Consider the following 24,345-nt stretch of genomic DNA (forward strand, 5'->3'; position numbering starts at 1 on the left):
ATTTATTTGCTATGTATTTTGTACATATATACTCATATTTACACAAATATATATTATGCTTTATACATATATCTGAGAGAGAGAGAGAGAGAGAGAAAGAGAGAAAGAGAGAAAGAGAGAAAGAGAGAAAGAGAGAAAGAGAGAAAGAAAGAAAGAGAGAAAGAAAGAAAGAAAGAAAGAAAGAAAGAAAGAAAGAAAGAAAGAAAGAAAGAAAGAAAGAAAGAAAGAAAGAAAGAAAGAAAGAAAGAAAGAAAGAAAGAAAGAAAGAAAGAAAGAAAGAAAGAAAGAAAGAAAGAAAGAAAGAAAGAAAGAGAGGCAGGTAGTAGAGTAACAAACCTAGAGTCAAGAAGACCTGTTTTAAAAATCCAACCTCAGGGGCAGCTGGGTGGCTCAGTGGATTGAGAGTCAGGCCTAGGTTTGTAGTTGGGAGGTCCTAGGTTCAAATTTGGCCTCAGATACTTCCCAGCTGTGTGATCCTGGGCAAGTCACTTAACCCCCATTGCCTAGCCCTTACAGCTCTTCTGCTCTTTTGCCTTTGAGCCAATGCACAGTATTGACTGCAAGATGGAAGGTAAGGGGGTTTAAAAAAAAAACCCAACCTCAGACACTTACTAGTCATTTGTCTCAGTTTCTCCATCTATAAAATGAGCTAGAAAAGGAAATGGCAATCACTCTAGTATCTTTGCCAAGAAAACTCCAAATGGGGTCACCCAACAAATTTTATATGTATGTGTGTGTATACACATGCTATTCCCTCTCACAATATGTAAAACCCTTGGTATTCAGTGACTTAATAGTTTATTTTTGGAACCTAGCACATTGCCTGGCACATAATAGGTACCTCATCATTGCATGTTTTCTGATGTAATGATTTCCTCATTTGAAAAAGGATATAAGTTCATCAAGAACAAAGGTCAATTTTGTCTGTCCACCGCAGTGCCTAGCATGTTGTTAGGCACATGGTTAGTGCTTAATTAATTTTTCTTGATTGAATGACTACTGGAAAACAGTCAGAAAGCCAAAATTCCATATTCTTAATTTGATATATTGTCAGTAATAATAACAACATTTATATAGCACTTCAGTTTTCAGAGCACTTTGTATGTATTACCTTTTGTGATCCCCACAACAATCCTATGAGGCAAAGACTACTATTATCATCCTCATTTTACAATTGAGGAAACAAAGGCAGACAGTGATTAAATGCCTTGCCTATGATCCCATAGCCAGCAAGCACTGGGGTCAGAATTTGAACTCTAGCCTTCATGAATCCAAGTCTAGCACTCTAATTACTATGACAGTTAGTGCACTCATAAAAATAGCATTAGGATAAGGAGTTATATTTACAACCAAGGGCCTGATGGACAATTCTTTTTCTTTTCAGAGAAACTAGCACAAATGCCTTTTTAGTCAACAACCTAAAAAGAATGATCACTGGTGTACTGTAGCACAAAATGAACTGTGCCATGCACATAAATCAATTAAATAAGGCAATGTAATGACCAATTAGAGATATATAATATAATTTCAGGAGACTACAAACTTCTTGCAAGCAGCAACTGCTTTCAATTTTGTCTTTGTATCCCCAGCACCTGGCTCATAATAGATGCTTAACAAATGCGTGTTGAATTGAATTAGTAAGACATTCTTAGAAGAAAGGCATTAAAGGCTGGAGAGAGAAGTCATATGGGCGCATGGCAAGCCAGAGGACCCCAGGAAAGAAGCTATGTCACTGGTCAAAAGCTAGAGACCAGACAGATATTTCTTTCCCTCCCTCCCCGCCCTAAATCTCCAAGGAAATGGGCTCTTCAGAACAAGTGCAGAATCTGAGGCCAAGGATCAGAGAAACAGGATCTTAGGCTTAGAAACATGAGAGAGATATTCTAACTTGGGTGACAAGCAGTCTGAGTATATCAGCACAAGCAATGAATACAGAGTTAAAAGTCTGGTTCAAATCTTAGCTTTTTGCTATTTATTACCTGGGCAGCTTAAAAAAACATTCTTCACATTTCTAGGTCACAAAAGCATCTTTGCCAAATGAAGAGTGTTTTCCAAATGATCCTGAATCCTATAATCCTATAGTTTAGCTTTTCACTTGTCCCATAATACAGCCCCCCTTTGTATTTAATCACTGGTGGGAATTGTTTATTTTCCCTACACTCTTAAGATATTTGACAACTTTATATCATTTATCAACTCTTCCCCTTCAACAGACTTTGCCCTTGAAAACAGGCCAGGGAAGGGCAGCTGAGTGGCTCAGTGGATTAAGAGCCAGGCCTAGGAATGGGACGTCCTGGGTTCTGATCTGGCCCCAGACATTTCCTAGCTGTTTGACCCTGTGTAAGTCACTTAGCCCTCATTGCCTAGTCCTTACCACTCTTCTGCCTTGGAACCAATATGCAATATTGATTATAAGATGCTGAAGATAAGGGTTTAAAAAAAGAAAAGAAAGAAAGAAAATGGGCCAGAGATCTTCAGGTAGTATTCCCAATGCAAAGATGACTAAAGGTTAAGAGCATAGATATTCCACTCCTTTACTTTTTTATGAATTGCTTCCTTCCATTTCAATGTGAGCCTTTGAGGATAAGGACTCCCTTGCTGGCTTGGATTTGTATTCCCAGTACTTGGCACATAAATTGCTTGATAAATTCTTAATCTATCTATCCATCCATCCATTATCTGTCTGTCTCTGTATCTTCTATTATAAATTTGGAGTGATCAAATTAAAGGTAAAATCCATTATGTTGGCAGGCATTTTACAAATGAGTCTTCAAAAACCCAGTTCTGGTCCCCAGAACTGAAAACTAGACAAAGAAAAGGAATTTCATAAGAGGTTTACCAGGGGAAGATGACTTTAAAATAGGAAAAGTCAGTCTGTGGTCCCCATTTTTCACCAGACTAAACTCTGGACTCTACCATCATGCCCCTAGAAAACTATTTATCTTGGAAGATAATTTCAGCCCTGGAATTCACAGCTCAGAAGTATCCTTATCCCTTGTGGTCCTGTTCTCTGGATGGCTCCTCTCAGAAAAAGAAGGGATGAAGGACAGTTCCATTTCTCATCAGGTTGCCATCCATTCTCCATCATTCTCCTATACTGGGCACTTTTCTTCTTTTGCCTTCTTTTTAATTTACTTTCTACCAATCTCTACATAACTTTTCAACCTCTTTTTATATGTTATCTTCTCCCACTAGAATGTAACTTCCTTGAAGGCAGGAAGTATCCTTTTTTTCTGCTTATATTTGTATTCCTAGCAGTTAGCAGTTTCTGGCTCTTCTTTTTAAAAGACCTTCTGTCTTAGAGTCAATACTAAATATCAGTTCCACGTAGGAAGAGTAGTAAGGGCTAGTTAATTGGAATTAAGTGACTTGCCTGGGATCACACAGCTAGGAAGTATCTAAGGCCAGATTTGAACCCTGGTCCTCCCAACTACAAACCTGGTGCTTTATCTTTTGAGCCATTTGGCTGTCCTATAAATGACTTACTGACTGTACCAAAACCCTGCAAAAATATCATGGGAGAGAAAGACTCAAAGGAATGAGGATGGCTGCTACCCATGGAGATCTATTCCATCCGTGTGAGTAATTCTAGAGAGCTGCTAGCCTCACATCATCCTTTTATAAAACTTGGAATCAGGTTTCTATAAATGGCTAAGTATCCTAGCAGCCTTGCTGATCCAATTGTACCTCATCTGGATGCCTGCGAGTTTTAAGTCCATAATCTACCCACAGTATACAAAGGACTTTGAACTGGAATGGATCTTCAATATCATGCATCTAATCAAACCTTCTCATTTGGGGATGGCAGAGGCCTAGAAATGGTAAGCGATTTGCAGATCGCCCAGGTATCAGAGTCATGTTTTAAGCCCAGACACTCCAACTCCAAATTCATGTCTCCTCTTATGATCCACAGTATAGAGTGCTGGACAGACCGACGGAGCAGAATTTTTAAAAAAGAGGTAGTATATCAGTGAGTGGGAAAGAGAAAGCAAAGAAAGATGAAGGACAGCCTAGTTCCAGATCTATATACATGGAAAACCAGAGCTTAAGTGTGAAGATATTTTGCAGAGATGAAATATTTCCTTTTTGTTTATAATTTAACTCCCAGTATGTTTCCCTCTCAAGGGGAAAAAATGAACCAAGACATAAAGGAGTCTGTATGCTCATTTCAGAGACAGCAGTGAAAGGGAGAAGTTGGAAGCTCATCTGCTTCCACCAGAAGGGATGCATGAGAGAAACATGAAAGGGGAATTAGGGTACCGAGAGGAGAGGAAAAGCATGACCCAAAATAGGTCTTATTAAGCATCTACTATGTGCCAGGCTCTGTGCTAAACACTGGGAAAGTGAAAAGGGGGCAGATATACAGGCGAACACACATACTCACATACCAATCCATGCTCTCAAAGAATTGACAGTCTAATGGAAGGGAAGGAACAAGAGATGTTACACAGGTAGAATTGACAGAATTTGATAACAGATTGGATATTCAGGGTGATAGAGAATGAAAAGCTGAGAATGACATAGAGGTTGGGAGCCTGGTTGCCTAGGAAGAGAGTGGTGCCCTTGACTGTAAGAGGAAACTAAATTAGAGGGAAGGCTCAGTATTAATTCAACGAGGTCAGTTTTTAAGGACCTAGCATGTAGTATGTGACAATGAAGCATTGTGAAGATCTTGAGGCTGATTCTCCCAAATGATGCCACAGTTACACATGGACATAATGGCCAGACCACCCAAATTGTAAAATATGTTATTATAAAAGAAGGATAATAGGATTTTGAATTAGAGATCTGGGTTCAAATTTTGTCTCTGTTCCCTTTGTGACCTCAAGCAATTTCCTCCTGGTTTCCTCATCTCTAAAATACAGAAACAGACTAGATAAACTTTAAACATCCCTTTAAACTCTCACTATTATGTGAAATGACCAAAAGTGAAGATATACTATATGATTTCTGGTAATCTTAGCTAAAAGTTTTCTCTTCTTCCTCCCTCTCCTCGTTTTCCTCCTTCTTATTTACCTTTACCTTCCATCTTAGAATCAATACTGTGTACTGGTTCCAAGGCAGAAGAATGGTAAGGGCTGGGCAGTGGGTCTTAAGTGACTTGCCCAGATTTAAAATTTTCTTATTACTGTATAACCAATGAGCAAGAATTATCAGATGCCTACTATGTACCAGGAACTGTTTTAGATTCCAGGGAAACAATGAAAAAGAATGAAACAATCTCTACTCTCAAGGATCTTAAATTTTTTGAGGGGAATAAACTATACCTTGCACATAAATTACTCAGCAATATAAACAATGTGCTGAGTAGGAACAAAGCTCATAGACACTGTTTAGGCCCTGATAGCGCTAAAGAAGAAAATGTCTCACACACACAAATACTTTTTGGGGATGGTTCTGCAGGGAGGGTCTCACAACAACCAGTGGGAGGGGGTAAACCTGGCTCCTTCTTCTTTGCTATTATAAAGCACTTAGTGATCTTTCCAGTTAGAACCTTAATTATGGAAAATCTCATTTGTATTACATGATTTATTTAAAAGCCCTCTCCTTCCAAGAGTATAAAATCCAGGTTTTGAAGCACCTCTCAAAACAATTTATTCTTCTCTACTGACTAACTACTTTGGCCCGCAATCTTAAATTCAGAGTACATTATGCCAAAGCAAAACACTTTAATAACTTAATCAAACATTTAAAATCCAGTTCACATTCATGTAACATACAGAAGCAGCTCACTAGCCAAAGGTCAATTACCAATTCCCTTCTAAATCTCTAAATCTCAGCAATCCCCACCCACCCACACACGTACACAAACACATATAAGTGTTGGGAGTCGAAAGTTGGCCCATGCCTTCTCAGCCTCAGAGCAAAAATTTCCCCCCTAAACTTTGCAGTGAAAGGATTTGTTTTTTCAGCTTTCTTTCCCCTCCTGTTCTAGCCAAAAGTTTGATTTAAGGGCCAGAGAAAGTACGAAATGAAAGCAAAATTCTGGTCTTCTCTTTAAGGCAATCAGGTGAAGAAGTGTAACACACATCTTAGCAGATTTGCCTTCAAGAAGCAGCCCCTTCTTCCCCTGCACACAACACAAATTAGTTCACACTTTTATAGCACTTTACTGTTTACAAATCATCTTCTTTAAAATATCTCTGTGAACGTAATGGACTTCTCCATTAGTAGCGGTGTAATATAGCTGAACAATCTGCAGGGATCTAGGAGAAAAAACACTATTCATAAGCAGAGGACAAACTATGGGAGTAGAAACACCGAGGAAAAGCAACTGCCTGACTACAGCGGTTGAGGGGACATGACAGAGGAGAGACTCTAAAGGAAACTCTAATGCAAATATTAACAACATGGCAATGGGTTCGAATCAAGAATACATGTGATGCCCAGTGGAATCACGCATCGGCTATGGGGGGTGGGGGGGAGGGGGAACAAAATGATCTTTGTCTTTAATGAATAATGCTTGGAAATGATCAAATAAAATATTATTTAAAATTTTTTTAAAAATATCTCTGTGAGGGAAGCCACCCTGAGTCTTAAGATTCTTATTACTGCCCATCTGATACAGAAACAGAGACTGTGATCACATAGCCAATAAATGGCAGACCCATGGTTCAAGCTCAAGGATTCTAACCCATAGAATGATGCCTTATCTAGTCTCCAAATCTCATTTTACAGTTGGAGAAATTTGTGTCTCAAGGTTACACAAGCATGAAATAGCAGTCAGGATTCAAACTCAAGTCCTCTGATAATAGATATAAGTATCTTGCTCATTACACTTACTCCAAATCTACTTATCTGTTTATATGATACAACCTTGCCTTTTGGCATACTTTTAACTTTAAGGCACTTTTATTTTTTTAATTGAAAATCTTTAATTAATTTAGAAAAATTTTCCATGGTTACATGATTCGTGTTCTTTCCCTCCCCTCCTCCCATAGCCAACGAGCAATTCCACTGGGTTTTACATGTGTCATTGATCAAGACCTTGTTATTAATTTTATTATTTGCATATTGTTAATTATTATTTTATTTGCACAATTATTATTAATATTTGCACTAGGGTGATCTTTTTTAATTTAATTTAGAATATTTTTCTATGGTTACAAAATTCATGTTCTTTCCCTCCCCTCCCATAGCTGATGCACAATTTAGGGTGATCCTTTAGAGCAGTGGTTCTCAACCTGTGGGTCGCAACCACAGTGGGGGTCGAATGACCAAAACACAGGGGTCGCCTAAAGCCATCGGAAAATACATATTTCCGATGGCTTTAGCTGCTGAGAAATCATGCTACTTTACAGCAAGATCTTGGAAAGAACAGGGACCCTGCTGCCTGCACGTTGTACTAATATTAGTTACCTATCAGCAGCCCTCCCCCTATGAGGGACGATGGATTTACCCTGTTGCCTGGAGACCAGACTCAAACAGAGACCCAGAGAGAGCACCTGGGCACTGGCTCCGGAGGGGTTAAGAACGAGTCCTGGAGCAGATAACTCCTGGAGCCAATAACGGAGCCGAGTAACCCCAGTAAAGAGAAGCCTCAGCTCAAGCTGGAGGGAGACAACAGGAAGAAGAAGGCAGCTTCTGCAGACCCCTTCCCCAGGCAGGACTTACTTCCCACCCCAGCGCTCAGGCTGCCTCCTGCTGGATTAATATTTCTCAACATATAATTAAATATTGTTTTTGTGATTAATCACTATGTTTAAATTATGTTTGATTTGTAGCAATGAGAATACATAATGCATATCAGGTATTTACATTCCGAATCATAACTGTAGCAAAAGTACAGTTTTGAAGTAGCCACCAAAATAATTTTTTGGTTTGGGGTCACTGCAACATGAGGAACTGTATTGTGGGGTCAAGGCATTAGAAAGGTTGAGAACCACTGCCTTAGAGCCTATATCCCCAATCATATCCCCATGACCCATGGGATCAAGCAATTGTTTTTTCTTCTATGTTTCTACTCCCACAGTTCTTTCTCTGGATATGAATAGCATTCTTTCTCATAAGTCCTTCATTCTCTAATCGAAGGGCATCCCCTCATTTTCCAGTTTTCTGCCACCACAAAGAGTGTGGCTATAAATATTTTTATACAAGTTTTAAGGCACTTTTAAATACCCAATCACTCCTAAAACCCCTGAAACAAAGGAAGAAGGAAAGATCTCAACTCCCATTTTACAGATGACAAAATTGAGGGTAAAAGGATAAATCTGAAGTCATATAATAAATTAGTGGTAGAGCTAAAAATAAAGCCCAGCTAGTAGAGTGTTTTTTTGTTTGCTTTTCCATTTTATTTTGATCCACTAAATTTTTACCAGATAAATTAATATTTTACCTGGATATACACTATAATCTACTTCGAATCTACTTTCTTTTCCCTCTCAGGTCCAACAGTTTCAGTCAGATTATTCCTATTTGCTATTATCTAAATCAATGAATCCAAGAGCCAGCAAAGTCCTCTTTCATTACACAGAGAGTGTTTCTTCCTTCCCCTCCTTTATTTCCTATGTCCCACCTTCCAACAGCAGAAAGATGCTTAACTCATTCCACAGGAGCCAATGTGCTTAGAGATCTCCCAGAACAAATTCTTACTCACAACCTTTAGTCTAGTTTTTTTCCAGGACCCTGTAGTATCATAAAGTCTTATTTTTGAGAGACAACTAAGTGACAGTTGATAGACTGCTGGAGTTAGGAAGACATGAATCTCAATCGAGCTCAGACATTTACTAGGCATATTAAATTTAAGTCACTTAAGCTCTTTCAAACTCAGTTTCCTCATCTGCCAAAAAGGGATAATAATAGCACCTACCTCACAGAATTGTTATGAAAACAAATGAGTTACATGAGTAAAGCACTTTGCAAAATTTTGTGACTGACTCTTTGTGACCCGTTTTGTGGTTTTTCTTGGCAAAGATACTGGAGTTTGCCATTTCTTTCTCCAGCTCCTTTTACAGATGAAGATAGGAAGGCAATCAGTATTAAATGACTTGCCCAGGGTCACATAACCAGGAAGTGTCTGGGGGCAGGGGAAGGGGTTTTCTGCAATTGCTCTTCATAAATTTGAATTATGAATTATGAAATCACCGTTAGCCTTTTCCTCTTTTAATTTATAGTAAACAAGGCAGCAGGCATTTGTTAACACCTACTATTTACCAGGCATTGTGCTAAGCACTAGGGACAAAAGGAAAGCTCAAGGGCAGTCCCAACTTTCAGGGACCTCACAATCTAATGCAGGAGGCACTTGGGAACAGCTATGCACAAACCGGATACAACACAAGGTAAACTGAAGATAATGTCAGAGGAAAGGCATTAGCTTTAAGGTGAATCGGGAAAGGCTTCTTGAAGTTTCTTGGGATTTTGACTAACGCAAAGAAATCTGGGGTAGTCAGGAAGTAGAAATAAGAAGGGGGAAAAATCCAGAAATGGAGGACAATGGTTGAACAATGAAAATAAACCAGATGAAAAAAATATGTATGATGGTTTATTAGTGGGCACAGAAATAAGTTGAGTAGGACTCTCTATCATACCTTCTTGGTCTGGGATTAATGTTCTTGGTTCTAGCTAGCATTAGCATAAGGGTCTTTGTTTTTGGTTCTCTTGAAATTCTTTTCTAGGCAGTTCAAAAGAACTTGTACTTACTTCTGTGGCTGCCCATTAATTTTGCTCTATAAATACTTAAGAATAAAAGAAGCAAAATTTCTCAGGTACAAAATGTAGAAGGTTTTGTTTGTTTGTATTTGAGTGAATTTAAAAAAAGAATAATAAAATAAAGTGATAGAAAAATCTGTCAACAATGGTTTACTGGCACTGGCAGCTGACACCCACACAAGACTCTGGGGTGTCTTTCAGAGAGTTAAAGACACAAGAGGTGCCACATTTCACAAAGAAAATCCTATCCATGATAAAGAATTAGAAACAATGGCAATGCTTTAATATTGATACAAATAAGACCACATGAAGAAAAAGATTGATTTATTCAATGGTTTGGTTGTGTGCCCTCTGAATGAGCTGCTGCAAAATACCTAAAATGATATATTACTTTGAAAAGGAGAAATAAAAATCTGTTCCAGAATTTTAAAAATGATTGTGTTGTTTTTAAAAAATTATCTGCACAGCATATGGAAACCACTATATGAATTTTATAGCACTACATAAATTACATATGTGTACATATGTATGTGTATATATATATATATATAACTTCATATACCACTTTAAAGTTTGAAAAATGCAAACCTTAAATATACATGGTGTCCCAAAAGTCTTAGTGCCAATTAAAGCTATTTTAATAGTAGTGTTTGAATGACATTAAACTGCACTAAGACTTTTGGGATATCCTTATTTTATTTATCTGAAATTTCTTTTAATAACTGGCAAACATGCCTCTCAGCCATCACATCCTGTATTCTAATCCTGCAATGATGACTAGCACTCGCTCATTGTATAAAGTCTTTCATAAATTGCTTAGGGCTATGCGTTTTACCCAGTTCCTTCCTATCAGATCATCCCAAGAGAGACAACCTAGAATTTAAGCAATCCCTTTGGAAAGGAATAACAGAGAATTGTTTCTCCTGTATTCTTCTTCCTCTTCCTCTTTTCCTCTTTATTGGAAAAATGAGACCAGTTTGTCAGCATTTCTTTAACTATTATTTTTTATCATCAGAGACAATGGAATTATTGGGATGGTGCCATGTTCATCTCTGATGATAAATGTGAGAGAGCAAAAATTCACCAAGTTCACTTGGGATAGCCTAGAGACACAGATGAAGGCCTCCTTTAGTACCTAACTTTAATGAAATTAGGTAGCTCAATTAACACTGGTTAATTACAACCCTCCCTAAATGCTTATGCTCATGGCTTCTTGAACTCTGAGGCCAATTAACAATTTTTTGCTGAATTGAATCGAGTTAACATGGCCAAAGAATTCAACTGGTGATGAGCATATTCTGCTGGCTAATTTATGGATATTCATCTATCCCTAAAGTACTCACAGGTGAAACTGGCAGGACAACACATTTAACACAGTGCCAGACATATTGTAGATTCTTAATAAATGTCTCTATTTTTCTTTTTCTTGTTCTTCTTGTTCTTGATCATTTCTTTTTTGTTATACTAAAATGGGACAAGTTTATCAATTTCTATAACTATTATTTTTATTTGTGGAACTATTTAGACTTTTCCAAGTTTATCCCTATTGCCCTATATATGGAGAAAGTAGAAATAACTTGAAAAGATGAAGGCAGGAAATACGTCTGGACTAGGCCAAGTATATATAGAAGAAACCCATGCTGGAGGTGACAAAACCATTTGAAGGAAAATAATAAATCATTCTTTTTCAGATATTTCATGAAGGGGGAAATGCGAAAAGAATACCAAAAATACTCCCCCCAAAAGTCATGGATTGGATAAAGATGATCAGAACAATGTCAATAGTTCTTCAATCACATTTTTTTCAAGCTTATTTTTGACATTTTATGGATCTGTGGTCTCAGCAATGAGTAACCCCTTCTCTTCAGAACCGATTATAGACTTAGGCTACTGAGAGAGAAGGGAAGGGAGTATCAAGGCAAAGCCCTGCAAGACAGAAGCTAAGAAAGTAATGGCACCAACATGCACGAATCCCCATCCTTGAGCAGCAAAAGGAATAAGCAACAGCAAAAAAAAGCTCTTGGCCCTGGAAAATTTCTCTGGGGAAAAAGAGCAAAATATAGAAGTCATAGCAGAGAGTGAGAAACAAGTAAACTCATCCAAACTTTCAAAAAAAAAAAGGAAATTGGTCAGGAAATTGGGAGGAACAGAACAGATTACAATTTACCCATTACTTTTCAACTATGTGTGTCTCTTATCTATGTCTTCCCATTTATTTGCCAAATTTATCTGAAGTGCCAGGATGACTTCATCTTCAAGGTTCTTAGTGTTTTTTGTGACATGGGATTCTTTGTCGGCATGGTGATATCTAGGGACCCCTTCTCAGAACAATGTTTTAAATGCATAAAATAAAATCCAAAGGAAAATAATTATGTTGAAATACAGTTATCTGAATATTCATTTAAAAGTTTACAGGTCAACTGAAATCTATCCACAATCCCTGTATGGAGAACTTCAACTCTAGACTTCCTGATACCGTGTAGAAAATTATAAAGGACATGACTGTTTATTGGTTAGCCCTGGCTCTTGCTACATGTATGACTGCCTCACTTCCCTTCCTGATGATACACCTCTTTTAGGACCTCTTTTACATAGTTTCTCCTGTACAACAACTTGTTGGTAATATATTTCAGCTTATTCATACCCATTCTGTTCTCCATCATGTCCTTTAGCCAATAAATATAATACTTAAAAGATTCTGGTTCTCCACAGCTTCTAGCCATATATAGTATCACCAGAAAGTTATTCAGAAGATAATATGGAAATAGGTCTTGATTAATGACCTAAGTAAAACCCAGTGGAATTGTGCATTGGCCATGAGGGGGAGGGGAGGAAAAGAACATGAATCATGTAACCATGGAAAAATATTCTAAATTAATTAAATAACATTTTTCAATGAAAGAAATAGAAAATAAAAAGATGTCTTTATTTTTTAAAATGAGTTATTAAAATAACTGCACAATTTCCCAAAAGAAATATAGCACATTCTCCTCCTTTTCTTGAATTCTAGACCTAGTTCACTTTCTAATTCCAGTGTAAGCCTAAGAATTGCATACTGATTGACCAGCTCTTTGGCTTGATTGAATTGTGTAGAATTGTGCTATCAAACACATGGTCCTAAAGTAAATTAAAATACAATTGGGAAATATTTAACAAAGTAAATGAAACTACAATAAAACATGGATAATGCTATATTTTAAAATTGCCAATATATAATCCAAAGAGATCCAAATATATGGACTAAAGGCCCCCATTTCTGTTCAAATTTGACACCACTGGTGTAGAGAATACAATGATCCCATTGGGCTCATTATTTACTGACACTTATTTAAAAGAAAAAGCATATGATTTGGTGGAGCAAAATGTCACCCAATAAGGTTTCTTTCATGCATATGTCAAAATTATGCATGAGTCTTTGAAAGATGCAATGAGTTGCAATAAGTTCCCTATGCAATAAGAGGTGAATGAATTTCCCCATGATTATAATCAAGTAAGTCATACAAAAGGGAGCTATTTGTTCACCAAAGATATTTGCCACTGTCATTGGAAGTCTTAAAACAAAGTTCAGCTCTGCTATAATGGGGATCCTTTATTCAGGGGGGTCTGGCTCAGACTAAATGGCTGCTGAAGTCTCTCCCAACTCTGAAATTATGTGATTATATGATGCTCTGCACATTCTAAATGGAAGAGAGATTCCTTAAAGATGGTGAAGCCCTCCAGATGCTCCTCTTCATGAATGATGTGCCAATCTACATCAAGCCCTAGAATAATGCAGAGCCTCATAAATTAGATCCATATTCACTCAAAAGAATTTGGCCCTAGAAAAACCAAATTTTTAATTTTCTTCCAAAATTCCCAGAAAAACCAAATGGATGAAGAATGCATCTTTGTCTAGACCATAATGGGCAATATCAGTGACTACATAAAATCTGTATGGGCAGACTCTGCATCTTTGAGGAAAATATGAGAGCAGAAGTGGGTTTTGTGAGTGAATTTTCATAAGAGACTTCATCATCATAGCCACACAAATGAGTCAAAGGTGCAAAGAATGCAAGCACACACTGTATTTATTATATATTGATTTTTTTAAAAAAAAAGCATTTTTAAGGGGCAGGTAGGTGGCTCAGTGAACTGAGAGCCAGGCCCAGAGACAGGGGGTCCTGGATTCAAATATGACCTCAGATACTTCCAAGTTGTATGACCCCGGGCAAGTCACAACCCCCATTATCCAATCCTTATTGCTCTTCTGCTTTGGAACCACTATATAGTATTGTTCTAAGATGGAAGGTAAGTGTTTAAAAAATGCATTTTTGGACTTCATTAGGTAAAATGCCTCTTTAAAGACCCTTCTCCAAAAATGAGTCATTTGTGTATATGTGAAATTGAATATATTTCTTGATCAAATTAGAAGTATCTCTGTTCAATAATTCCCCTTTTTATAAAACATCAAGTGATATTTAAAACAGGGGGACATATGTTCAGCAAAAGTTTTGCAAGTGCCCAGAATGTCCTGGGCAAATTCCAAACGGGAGAAAGATTCTCTAGAATTGTGAAGTCCTCTACACATTCGTGTTTTCATGCAATATTATGAAGTCCCAGAACATTACATGGCTTCCTTGATGATAGCTATGATTATCCAAAAGAGAACAGCCTAACAATCAGCCTAAAACAAATTGGAGAAAAGAAATTGATAAAGAATGCATGTTGGCTAAACCATGGCGTCCAGCTGGATAGCCAGTCAACTGAGTTAGTGTTTCAATACATGGATATAGGAGAGGCACTGCAAATCAACAATGGAGTAAGACCAGAACTTAATAGCAAAAAAAAAAAAAGAGTGGGGTAGTAGCATTTGGGATTGTATTTTGGGGAATTGCATGGTGTTTTTAATGACCCAATCTGCTCCCCAACGTGCACATTTTTTAGAACCAGTGTTCTCTCTGAAGATGGTGGAAGGTTGTGAATCTTGGAGCACCATAATCTCTGGAGAATTCTAATTGCAGGAGTCCACAAAGGCAAAGGAAAGACACATGAAAGCAAAAGTAGACCAGAGCATACAAGAAATAATAAAAGGTATATGAACCAGGAAGTATATGATTTGTTATAACAGAACTTCTTTAGAAGGGAGGAGGAAGGAAAAAAAGGGGTGTTTAGTGGTTTGCAACATATATGGCAGGGGGGAAAACGCAGTTTTAGGAAGAAGAAAAGATTTTTTAAAAAACCCTTACCTTCTGTTTTAGAATCAATGCTAAGTATTGGTTCCAAAGCAGAAGAGGTAAAAGGGCTAAGCAATGGGGGTGAGTGACTTGCCCAGGGTCATATAGCTAAGAAGTTTTTGAGAACACATTTGAACCCAGATCCTCCTGACTTCAGACATTTCATTATCCACTAAGTCACCTAACTGCCCCCCCAAAAAAAAGAAGAAAAAGAAAGTAAGAAGGGTCTCAAACTAGCAGAGCAATTTTGTTACCATATTATTAAATTTAGCATCTATTTAAGTTGTAAAGGGAAATAATACTATATGTAAAAGAAACTCAGTTTCTTATATAATACTTTTTTTCTTCTTCTATTTACTGAAATATTTGTTAAGTTCATGGTAAACATAAAAAAAAACCCTTACCTTCCACCTTATAATCAATATTGTATATTGGTTTTAAGGCAGAAGAGTGGTAAGGGCTAGGCAATGGGGGTCAAGTGACTTGCCCAGGATCATACAGCTAGGAAGTGTCTAAGGTCATATTTGAACCTAGGACCTCCTGGCTCTAGGACTGGCTCTCAATCCACTGAGCTACTCAGCTTCTCCATGACAAATTTAAAAAAAAATTTAGAATATTTTTCTATGGTTACATGATTCATGTTCACTCCCTCCCCTCTTTCTTCTCCACTCCCAGAGCTGACAAACAACTGCACTTAATTATACATGTATTATATAGTTCAAAACCTATTTCCATATTATTCATATTTGTAATAGTTTTAATTTGTAATTTTTTTACAAATTTCACAAATTTACAAATTTTTTTACAAATTTTTACAAATTTACAAATTTTACAAATTTTTTATTTGTAATAATTTAAAAATCAAACCCCACCCCATCATATACCCATAGAACCACGTGGTATATGATATGTTTTTGCATTTCTACTTCCACCACTTAAAGTGGTTGTTTTTTTTTTTAAAGAAGGTAGTGCAGTCACATAGTTATAACAAGATATAATAGATGTGTGGTTTAAGAGCTGCACGAATGTCAATGGAATATTAAAAAAAAAAACTAGAGAAAGGCCTCCAGTAGAATTGGTACATCCACTGGAAGAGATCTATGGGTCAACATCAATAAGAATCCAGTGGGATGAGAAGGCACATATGGATGGTAAGTTTCATTGATGGAGATGATACACACATGGATGAGATTGTAAATTCACTGAAATGAAATTAATTAAGATATCAAAAAGAAATTCTGTCTCTCAGATACATCTGCCCAGCTGAGCAACGCATGGCACATGGCTCTCTTTATCATGTCCCTGACATAGGCTGTCATTTCTACAAAGTTCCTAACTCACTAGCTCAAGTTCTTAAATGGCTGTGCTGGAATCATGGCTCTTACAAGTCTTAGCAGGGGATGTTACATGACTATAGTAGGCCAAGAAAGAGAAATAAACAGCCCACCAACATATTTTATCTTTGTTCTCTGAAGTCAGAAGAGTATTTGAATGTTTATTTGCAAAATCATTACTGATAAACTTCAAACTACATGTCTACAACAAAGAATAATCAGTCAAATTAATGAATTATGATTCTAGTTACATTTCTGTTCCCAAGGCCATGTAGAGTAAGAGACTGTGACTTGATTGTGGCCCTTCAAAAGTGACACTTTGTTCACATTTCATCTTTAGTTAATTCACATGATCCAAACCCAGTAAACATGTTCATGCACGCTTACAATCTGAAAACTTCACTCAAATTATTTGCATTAAGAACAAAATCTTAAAAGAAACTCCAACCATTAATTTTCTAATTGTTCATCTAGTTTGTGAACATTAGCTAGTATTCATTTTTTTTTGCTGTTTTATTATCAAGAAGAAAAGGAAATTACATTCTTTCCAATCAAGTCATTGAAACCATGTGCTATGATTTAAGTGGCAAAGGCTTCTATGAAGACTTTTAATAGGGCAATTAAAGAGTGAGAACCAATTTTTAGGGGGAAATTGTAAGATTACTTTTATCTGGAGAGAAGTTTTTGGATTGTTTATAATAGTAGGCAGAAAAATATGGATATAATTATTCCTCATGTGAGGTTCCCTAGTGTCATATGGAATGATGTCAGAGAAAGAAGGAATACTATCCTATACCTTTCACAGTGCCTAAGGCATCACCAGCCAGTTAATAGCAGACTTTCCATTTGACAGACTTACCTATTCGAGAACTTAATTTGGCCAAAGAAGTAAAATATTATGGTAAGATATTTCACTATTGAAACCATCTCTCTAGACAGCAGTTGGACCACTATAACACATCCTGTCTATCATGATGTTGAAGGAAGAAGTAAAAAGAAATATAATTTAAAAAAAAAGAAATATAATACTTACCAACACAAATAAGGACTTATGTAGGCATTCACCGCCCAGAAAATCAAAAGGTAATATCCATATATAGTAAATAGAAATGTTATCTGTGAAAAACTGAAACTGCCCATCTAGTCACTGAGAGAGTTCAACCCAAGTTACCAAGGGTGTAGTTTAAATCATTTAACAAGTAAATGGCATATTCCTGGGGTTCCATTTCTGTCATTAACAAAGGCAAAGCCGCTGACCTATTTTTAAACCACAGGCAAAGCTATTCTCTTGTGGAAATATGTGAGCTTTTGGATACGGGTGACTGTGGCTCATGTTATCAGATGAATGTACACTAACTATCTCTGCTCTGCTCCTCATCCTTCTTTTCATGTAAGAATGAAGTGGAGGGGTCCCTGAAAGAAAATAGTGACCACCTCTCAACAGGGAAGTAATAGGTTGAGTGCAAAAAATAAGGCATTTTATGTACATGACCAATTGTTTTGCTTGGTTATGCATATTTGTTACAGAGGGTTTGCTTATTTTTTTTTCTCCAGTTCTGGGGAAGGAAGGTGTAAGAAGAGAAAAAGCATTTTTTTACTAATTAAAAAAATTAAGTTTAAAAAGGAAAGATATGAGGGAGGGAGAAAACAATAGAGGGAGAGAAGGAGGAAGGGAGAGAGGGAGAGAGGGAGGGAGGGAGGGAGGGAGGAAGGAAGGGAGGAAGGAAGGAAGGAAGGAAGGAAGGAAGGAAGGAAGGAAGGAACGAAGGAAGGAAGGAACGAAGGAACGAAGGAACGAAGGAACGAAGGAACGAAGGAACGAAGGAACGAAGGGAAAGTTAAAAGTGCAGAAATAGAGTTTTTGCTGCCACAATTAGGAAGGGCAGTGAGTATATGACAGTGAATTTAGTTTCCATGGAAAGAAATCCTAATAGCTTTTCTCCCACCCAAAAGGAGATGATCTAACATGAGACAAATATTCAATAGTTAAAATACTAAGTTAGATTGAAACCTCCAAAAGAAATAATCAGGGTTGTGGCTTAGGCACCAGAAGGGGCATTAGAAACCATCTAATTCCACTTCCTCATTCTACACAGAAGAAAAATGAGGGCCAGTAAGTTGAAATTACTTGTCCAAGTTCACACAGAGAGTAAGTAGTGTCAAAGTTTAAAAAGTGGGATTTGAACCCAAATTCCCTTACTCCCAAACCAAAGCTCTTTTCCATCATGCCACCTCCCTTACTCATATGCAAGAGGCTATTTTTAGGGAGGGTTTTTTTTTTGTCCCTCAGAAATAAAAATAATTAAAGTTGATCTCAGCATCTCTTTAAAATACATTTGGGAGCTCTAAATACAAGAGTAAACAGTCCTATTAAAAGTCAGCATTTCATATCAATGAGGTCTCAATAAGACCAAGGCAAAATCTACTTTTCAGAAAATGAGAATAAAGTACTTACAAGCGCTCCAACTGCTTCAGATCTTGGAAGGCCCCTCGCTCTATCACACTGACCTGGTTTTCTTCAAGATGCCTAGAACCAGAGAAACAACAACAGTCAGGGAGCAATGTTGGGCTTTGCTGATTACAAGCTCCACACTCCTATCTGTGAAAGGGTCAGGGGCCATTCCCAAGACCAGGTATGGCTTTCCCCTACTCAACCTTGAATAAGTTTTGGGAAATTTTTTTTTGTGGGGGGAAGGGGAAGTTAATCACTTCCCTCCAGCTCAGCACCACGGTAACCGGGGGTTTAACCGCCCGCACACTTCTACCTGACAGATTGGTTTCCATGCATCTATTTTAAGAATGTTCCCAGCAAATGTCCCCCCAAGCACTGCAGGGTGTTGCAAAGAAAAGAAAGAGGGAAAGCTGCTCCTTTCAAAAGCCACAAAAATAATCAGCATCTCTACCTAGAGCTCCCTGCCTCTAAGGAGTTTAAAACACTTCACATAAACTATGTTCACCTAGTCCCTGGGGACACCCCTATTGGAGGAAAGTGTGCCGGGTACTGACCACAGTCAAGTCAGACATCCAAATTCCAGACCCTCCTCTGTTTCCTGGTGTCTAACATCCCATGAATGCAATTCCACTGTGAGTTGGTAAGCAAGCAAGCAAGTCCTTGATTTTTAAATGGACAGTATAGTATGATCCTTGAAAAAGAAGCTGGGTCGCTTCAACTCTAGTCATGTGTTCTATCAAGAGGACCCTCAAATTACTGAAACGGGACAAAGCAATCATCCCCCAAAAATGGTTTATTAAGGGGAATTTAAACTCTCTACTTAATATGACTTTGATTCATTTAGGTTCATTTTAATCTTCCTGAGGGATTAAACCTTTATTTCAAATTCAATGTACAAGGAAACATTTGTTTTACTAGCTTCAAAAAAAAGAACATGGCAGCTTAAAATGGATTAAATGACCATGGGAGAAGGGAGCCATGAATGAGGCTGCTGCATATTCTTCTGCATGTGACTGCTCTAGAGCCAGGTCAAGGTGTTTGGCTCTGGTTGGATCTGAACAGGATTTGGGGGAGAACTTTCAGTTTCTGGTGAGTTTTAACCTAGGGAACTGATTTTCTTTTTCCAGAAAGGGGAACCTAAGATAGTCTGTGGCCTTCTCTGATTAAGGCAATGAAGAGAAGGTCTGCTGAAGGAGAGATGAGTAAAACCTAGGAAAACCAAGCCGTCATTCTCCCAAGAAGCTGAAGACAAGGAAGCATGGTCACAACATAGTCAACATGCAATATGAAAGGGAGGAATCAATGCTTTAAAAACATCACAGACTTAACAGATATATAAAGTTTTAGAGACAGAACAGACCAGTTAATTTAAACCCCTTATCTGAAAGAGGAGGAATCTGATATCCAGAAGTCATTTGTCTAAGGTAAAACAGACAACCAAGTGGCTCAGTGCATAGGCTGTCAGACTCATATTCCTGAGATCAAACCTGACTTTTAGACACTAGCCATTGCTCTTTTTATAGTGGTAAAGAATTGGAAATTAAGGAGATGTCCATCAATTGGGGAATGGAAGAACAAATTGTGGTATAAGATTGATGATGGAATACTATTGGGCTGTAAGGAATGATGAACAGGATGATTTCAGAAAGAGCTGAAAAGATCTACATGATCTGATGCAGAGAGAAATGGGCAGAACCAGGAAACCACTGTCCATAGTAAAAGCAATATTATGGAATGATCAAATGTGATAGACTTGGCTATTATCAGCAATATGATGATCTAAGAAAATTCTGAAGGACTTATAACAAAGAATGCGATCTACCTCCAGAGAAAGAACTGTTGGAGTCAGAATGCAGATGAAAGCATATAATTTTTCAACTGTGTATTTGCGCTTATGTTTGGGGGTTTTGGTTTTATAAGATTATTTACTTACAAAAATGAACAGTATGGAAATATGTTTGAATGATGATACACATATAACCTAGAAAAAATGAATAAAATGAAAATAGACACTAGTTGTGTTACACTGGGCAAGTCACTTAACCCTATTTGCCCCAGTTTCCTAATCAGTAAAATGAGCTGAAGAAGGAAATGGCAAATCACTTCAGTATTGTTGCTAAGAAAATCCCAAATGGGGAAGAGTTGGACACATTTAAAAGTGACTGAATTACAGCTATAAAAGCAAAACTAGGTCTCCTGATTCTTTTTACCACTCTACCCTACAAGGAATAACAATAATAACCACTGACATTCTCATAGCACTTTTTTAGAGCTTTTATTCACAACAACAAAGTGAGGTAGGCAGTATGAGTATTTTGACCTCCATTTAAGAGATGAGGAAAAGGAGTTGTCCGAGAATTATGTGCCTTCTCACCAGTCACCCTATTTAATATATGCAAGAGTTGGGATTTAAATAAAAAATAACACTGAAAATTCAGAAGTTTCTTGGAATCTTAATGGATTCAAAAATAACTCACCCTGTTATGGATAGCAAAATTTTATCACACTTGTAAAGTTTGTTCATTTGTGATTTTTCCCCCCTTAAATCAGTAAAATAAACCACAGGACTTGGTGGCAGTATTTTCTAACTTTTGCACAAGGGCCAGATTGACAACAGCTGAGCTGTCACATTCAGGCAAATTTTCCAGAGGGGCCTCTCCCAAACCTCCCATGGAGCACTCCTCCCAGCCCTACCATTTCAATACCAGTCACTAGAACATCCTCAATTCTCACAAGAATGAGAAGACTGCAACATTATGTAAATAGGAAGAGAAATGAACCAGATGTGTGACCCTGGGCAAGTCACCAAACTGCTTTCTAAGCATCAGTTTCCTTACCTAGAAAGTGATCTAATTGAATTAGCTGACCCCTCAATTCCTTTCCACCACTAATATTCTGAGATCTATAGATCAAAGACTCCTTTAACTCTAACACTGCATTCTAAGTCCTATCCTGCTTGGATGTTCTCTAGTCAATGTTCTAAGGTCTCTTCTGGCACTAACACATTCTGATCTTATAACATCACATCCAGACGTGTTTGCTAAAAATGCCCTTGCTGTGAAAAGCTGGGCTTGCCGGGTCCTACAAGGAAGGTCACCATCCTGAATTCTACTGAAGCAGCAAATCCATTTGGAAGCACCAAGTTCGGGAGGGCATACATGGACCCAGAAGGAGCTGGACACCAAGATGATTAGCTTGCCGTGCCCTGGGTCTGCTCCGAATTAGGGCAACACAGACTTTGCTCATTTTCTGCTTTTTTAGCATTGTTGTTTTTTAGTTTTAACACTGAATTAGACTCGGAAATTACCCGCATGTGATGATGGCCAGGGAGGATTTTAACTCTTTTATTGACCCCATTTAGGATAAAGCTGGTTCCCATATTTTAAACATAGCAGAATCCTTGCGACATATTATTCAGAAAGGGAGGCTAATTGATACCACCAGAAGAGTCTTTCTCCCAGTCTCTGCCCCTCCTCCCACCTCTTAAGAAAATGAGCCCTTATTGGGTAATCTTTAAGTCTTCTCTATGAGTGGATTTCATTTTGTAGAGCATTATAACAGGGATGAGGTTGAAGTTCTCCAAATCATTCTATCTGATCTTGCCCCTTCACCTGCACAGCATTAATAATCCTGTGTGGCAAATGGGTGGTAAGTTAAAATTATTCAAGGATATTGATTTTTTTTTTTGGCTTCACTACAAACTGTAAATAAGAAGCAGATAGGGGGAATGTGCTGGGGTGTGATGAAAGCTTTTCAAAGAGAGCAGTTGTCTAGGTTACTCAAGCTAGAAAGAATACATTGAGGAAAAATATGGCTAAAATGTTTGGGCATTTTACTAGTGTACGTTAGAAAGTATTTCAGTCACCTTATATAGCAGTTTTTCAGTGTAATAAGGGGGCACTTGAATTGGATTGTTTTAGAAGAGATAAGGCAGATAATGAAACACGGCATATTCACACAGTCTATGAACAGGCAGGGACATTTTTGGCACGGCTTATCAAACAGGAAGAATGTCCCAATTAACTCAGGAGATAAACTGCTGTAAAAGGAATGCTGTAGACCATCCAGAGGATATTAATACAATCTTTTGTGATTATTTTAAACTTTCTATTTGCTGAAAGCAGATATGGGAATTGGAATTTTTATTAGGCTTTCAAATGAAATAGGAAGAAAACCAAAGCTCTGTGCTTTGCACACACACACACACAGAGCCATGCCAGAAAATGAAACAATGGCTGAAATTTTTTTGTTGCAAAAATGAGACAGCTCTCTGTTCCCTTCACTCGTTTTTTTTTCTTATATTAGAAAATGACTAAAAAAAAAAAGTTAATGTTGGTTCTTTAACCGACCAAAACCTGAGATTAGAGAATTTGGGACCTATCTCCTTTTTATTAATTCGTTAAACAATGCCTTCAAATCTGTTTTTATCCCAAATTTCCATCCTGACCAATCAGTGATGTAAACTATTTGACAGTTTATTTTACAAGAGAAAAAAAAAGGAGTCTAGATATAATAAGGCTCTCTTTGAAAACCTCACCTCCTGTGGTTCTAGGAATGACCTAGTTTTTTAAACCCTTACATTCTATCCTGGTAACAACTCTAAGATAGCAGGACATGGGCTAGGCAATCAGGGTTAAGTGACTTGGCTAGGGTCACATAGGTAGGAAGTGTCTGATCTCAGATTTCAACCCAAATTTTCCCAACTCCAGGCCTGGCATTCTATCCACTGAGCCACCCAGATACCATCTGGGTGGCTCAGTGGATAGAGAGCCAGGCCTAGAGACAGGAGATCCTAGGTTGAAATCTGGCCTCAAAACACTTCCTAGCTAAGTGACCCTGGGTGAGTCACTTAACCCCCATTGCTTAGCCCTTACCACTCTTCTGCCTTGGAACCAATACACAGTATTTATTCCAAAATGGAAGGTAAGGGTTTAAAAAAAAAAAGCCACCTTGCTAACTTGATGTTTACAGGATCCTAAAGTGTTAGAGACACCTCTCCTAGTACTTAAATGGAATGAACTATATTGAGGGAGATGGCAGGTAAAGACATTGAAAACCCTGTGCCACTGGAGTTCCTTAAACAGCTTATTGTTCAGTTATTTCAGTAGCATCTGACTCTTTGTGACCCTAATTTGAGGTTTTTCTTGGCAAAGATATAGAGGTAGTTTGCCATTTCCCTCTCCAGCTCATTTTAAAGAAAAGGAAACTGAGGCAATTAAGGTTAAATGACTTAACTAGGGTCACACAGCTACTAAAGATCTGAAGCTGGATTTGAACTGAAGAAGAAGAATCTTCTTGACTCCAGGCCTGGCATTCTATCCATTGTGCCACCTAGCTGTCCATCTGCTAGGCTTTGGAGAGGGAAAAAGCTTTAATTTCCCAGCCACCAAACATAATGTAACTCCCCTCCCTTTCTCCCCTGCCCTGTATTTAGCAAAAGCTATGGGTATTCACTGGGTGCTTTGTGGAAGCCCCTCAGGGAAAGACAAGGTAATAGTTAGAGTTACCCATTCTCTTTTTATTGCATAGCCTGGTTGAGAAATAATAGTACATGGACAAGGGAAGCTGTATGGCTAGCCAACCTGATGTTACTACTAACAGCCTGAGAGCAGAGCATGGGGTTCTATCTGCTTGCTCACACCTTCTCCTCTTTTCCATTTAACTAGATTACTCTTTCCCCATTGGTTCAACCAGACTC

At 37.8% G+C, this 24,345-nt stretch overlaps 1 protein-coding gene across 2 annotated transcripts in view; it reads right to left on the reverse strand.

Moving 5' to 3' along the window:
* The window catches only part of SLIT3 (slit guidance ligand 3), an 821,799-nt gene that overhangs the window by 735,590 nt on the left and 61,864 nt on the right, over window positions 1-24,345 (reverse strand). For both annotated transcript variants that reach the window (XM_001380272.4, XM_056811560.1), the window contains exon 3: window positions 18,651-18,722. In XM_001380272.4, coding sequence (XP_001380309.1) covers window positions 18,651-18,722 — 72 coding nt within the window. The remainder of the gene's footprint in view (window positions 1-18,650; window positions 18,723-24,345) is intronic.

This window comes from Monodelphis domestica, chromosome 1 (assembly GCF_027887165.1).
Source record: "Monodelphis domestica isolate mMonDom1 chromosome 1, mMonDom1.pri, whole genome shotgun sequence".
Taxonomy (NCBI): domain Eukaryota; kingdom Metazoa; phylum Chordata; class Mammalia; order Didelphimorphia; family Didelphidae; genus Monodelphis; species Monodelphis domestica.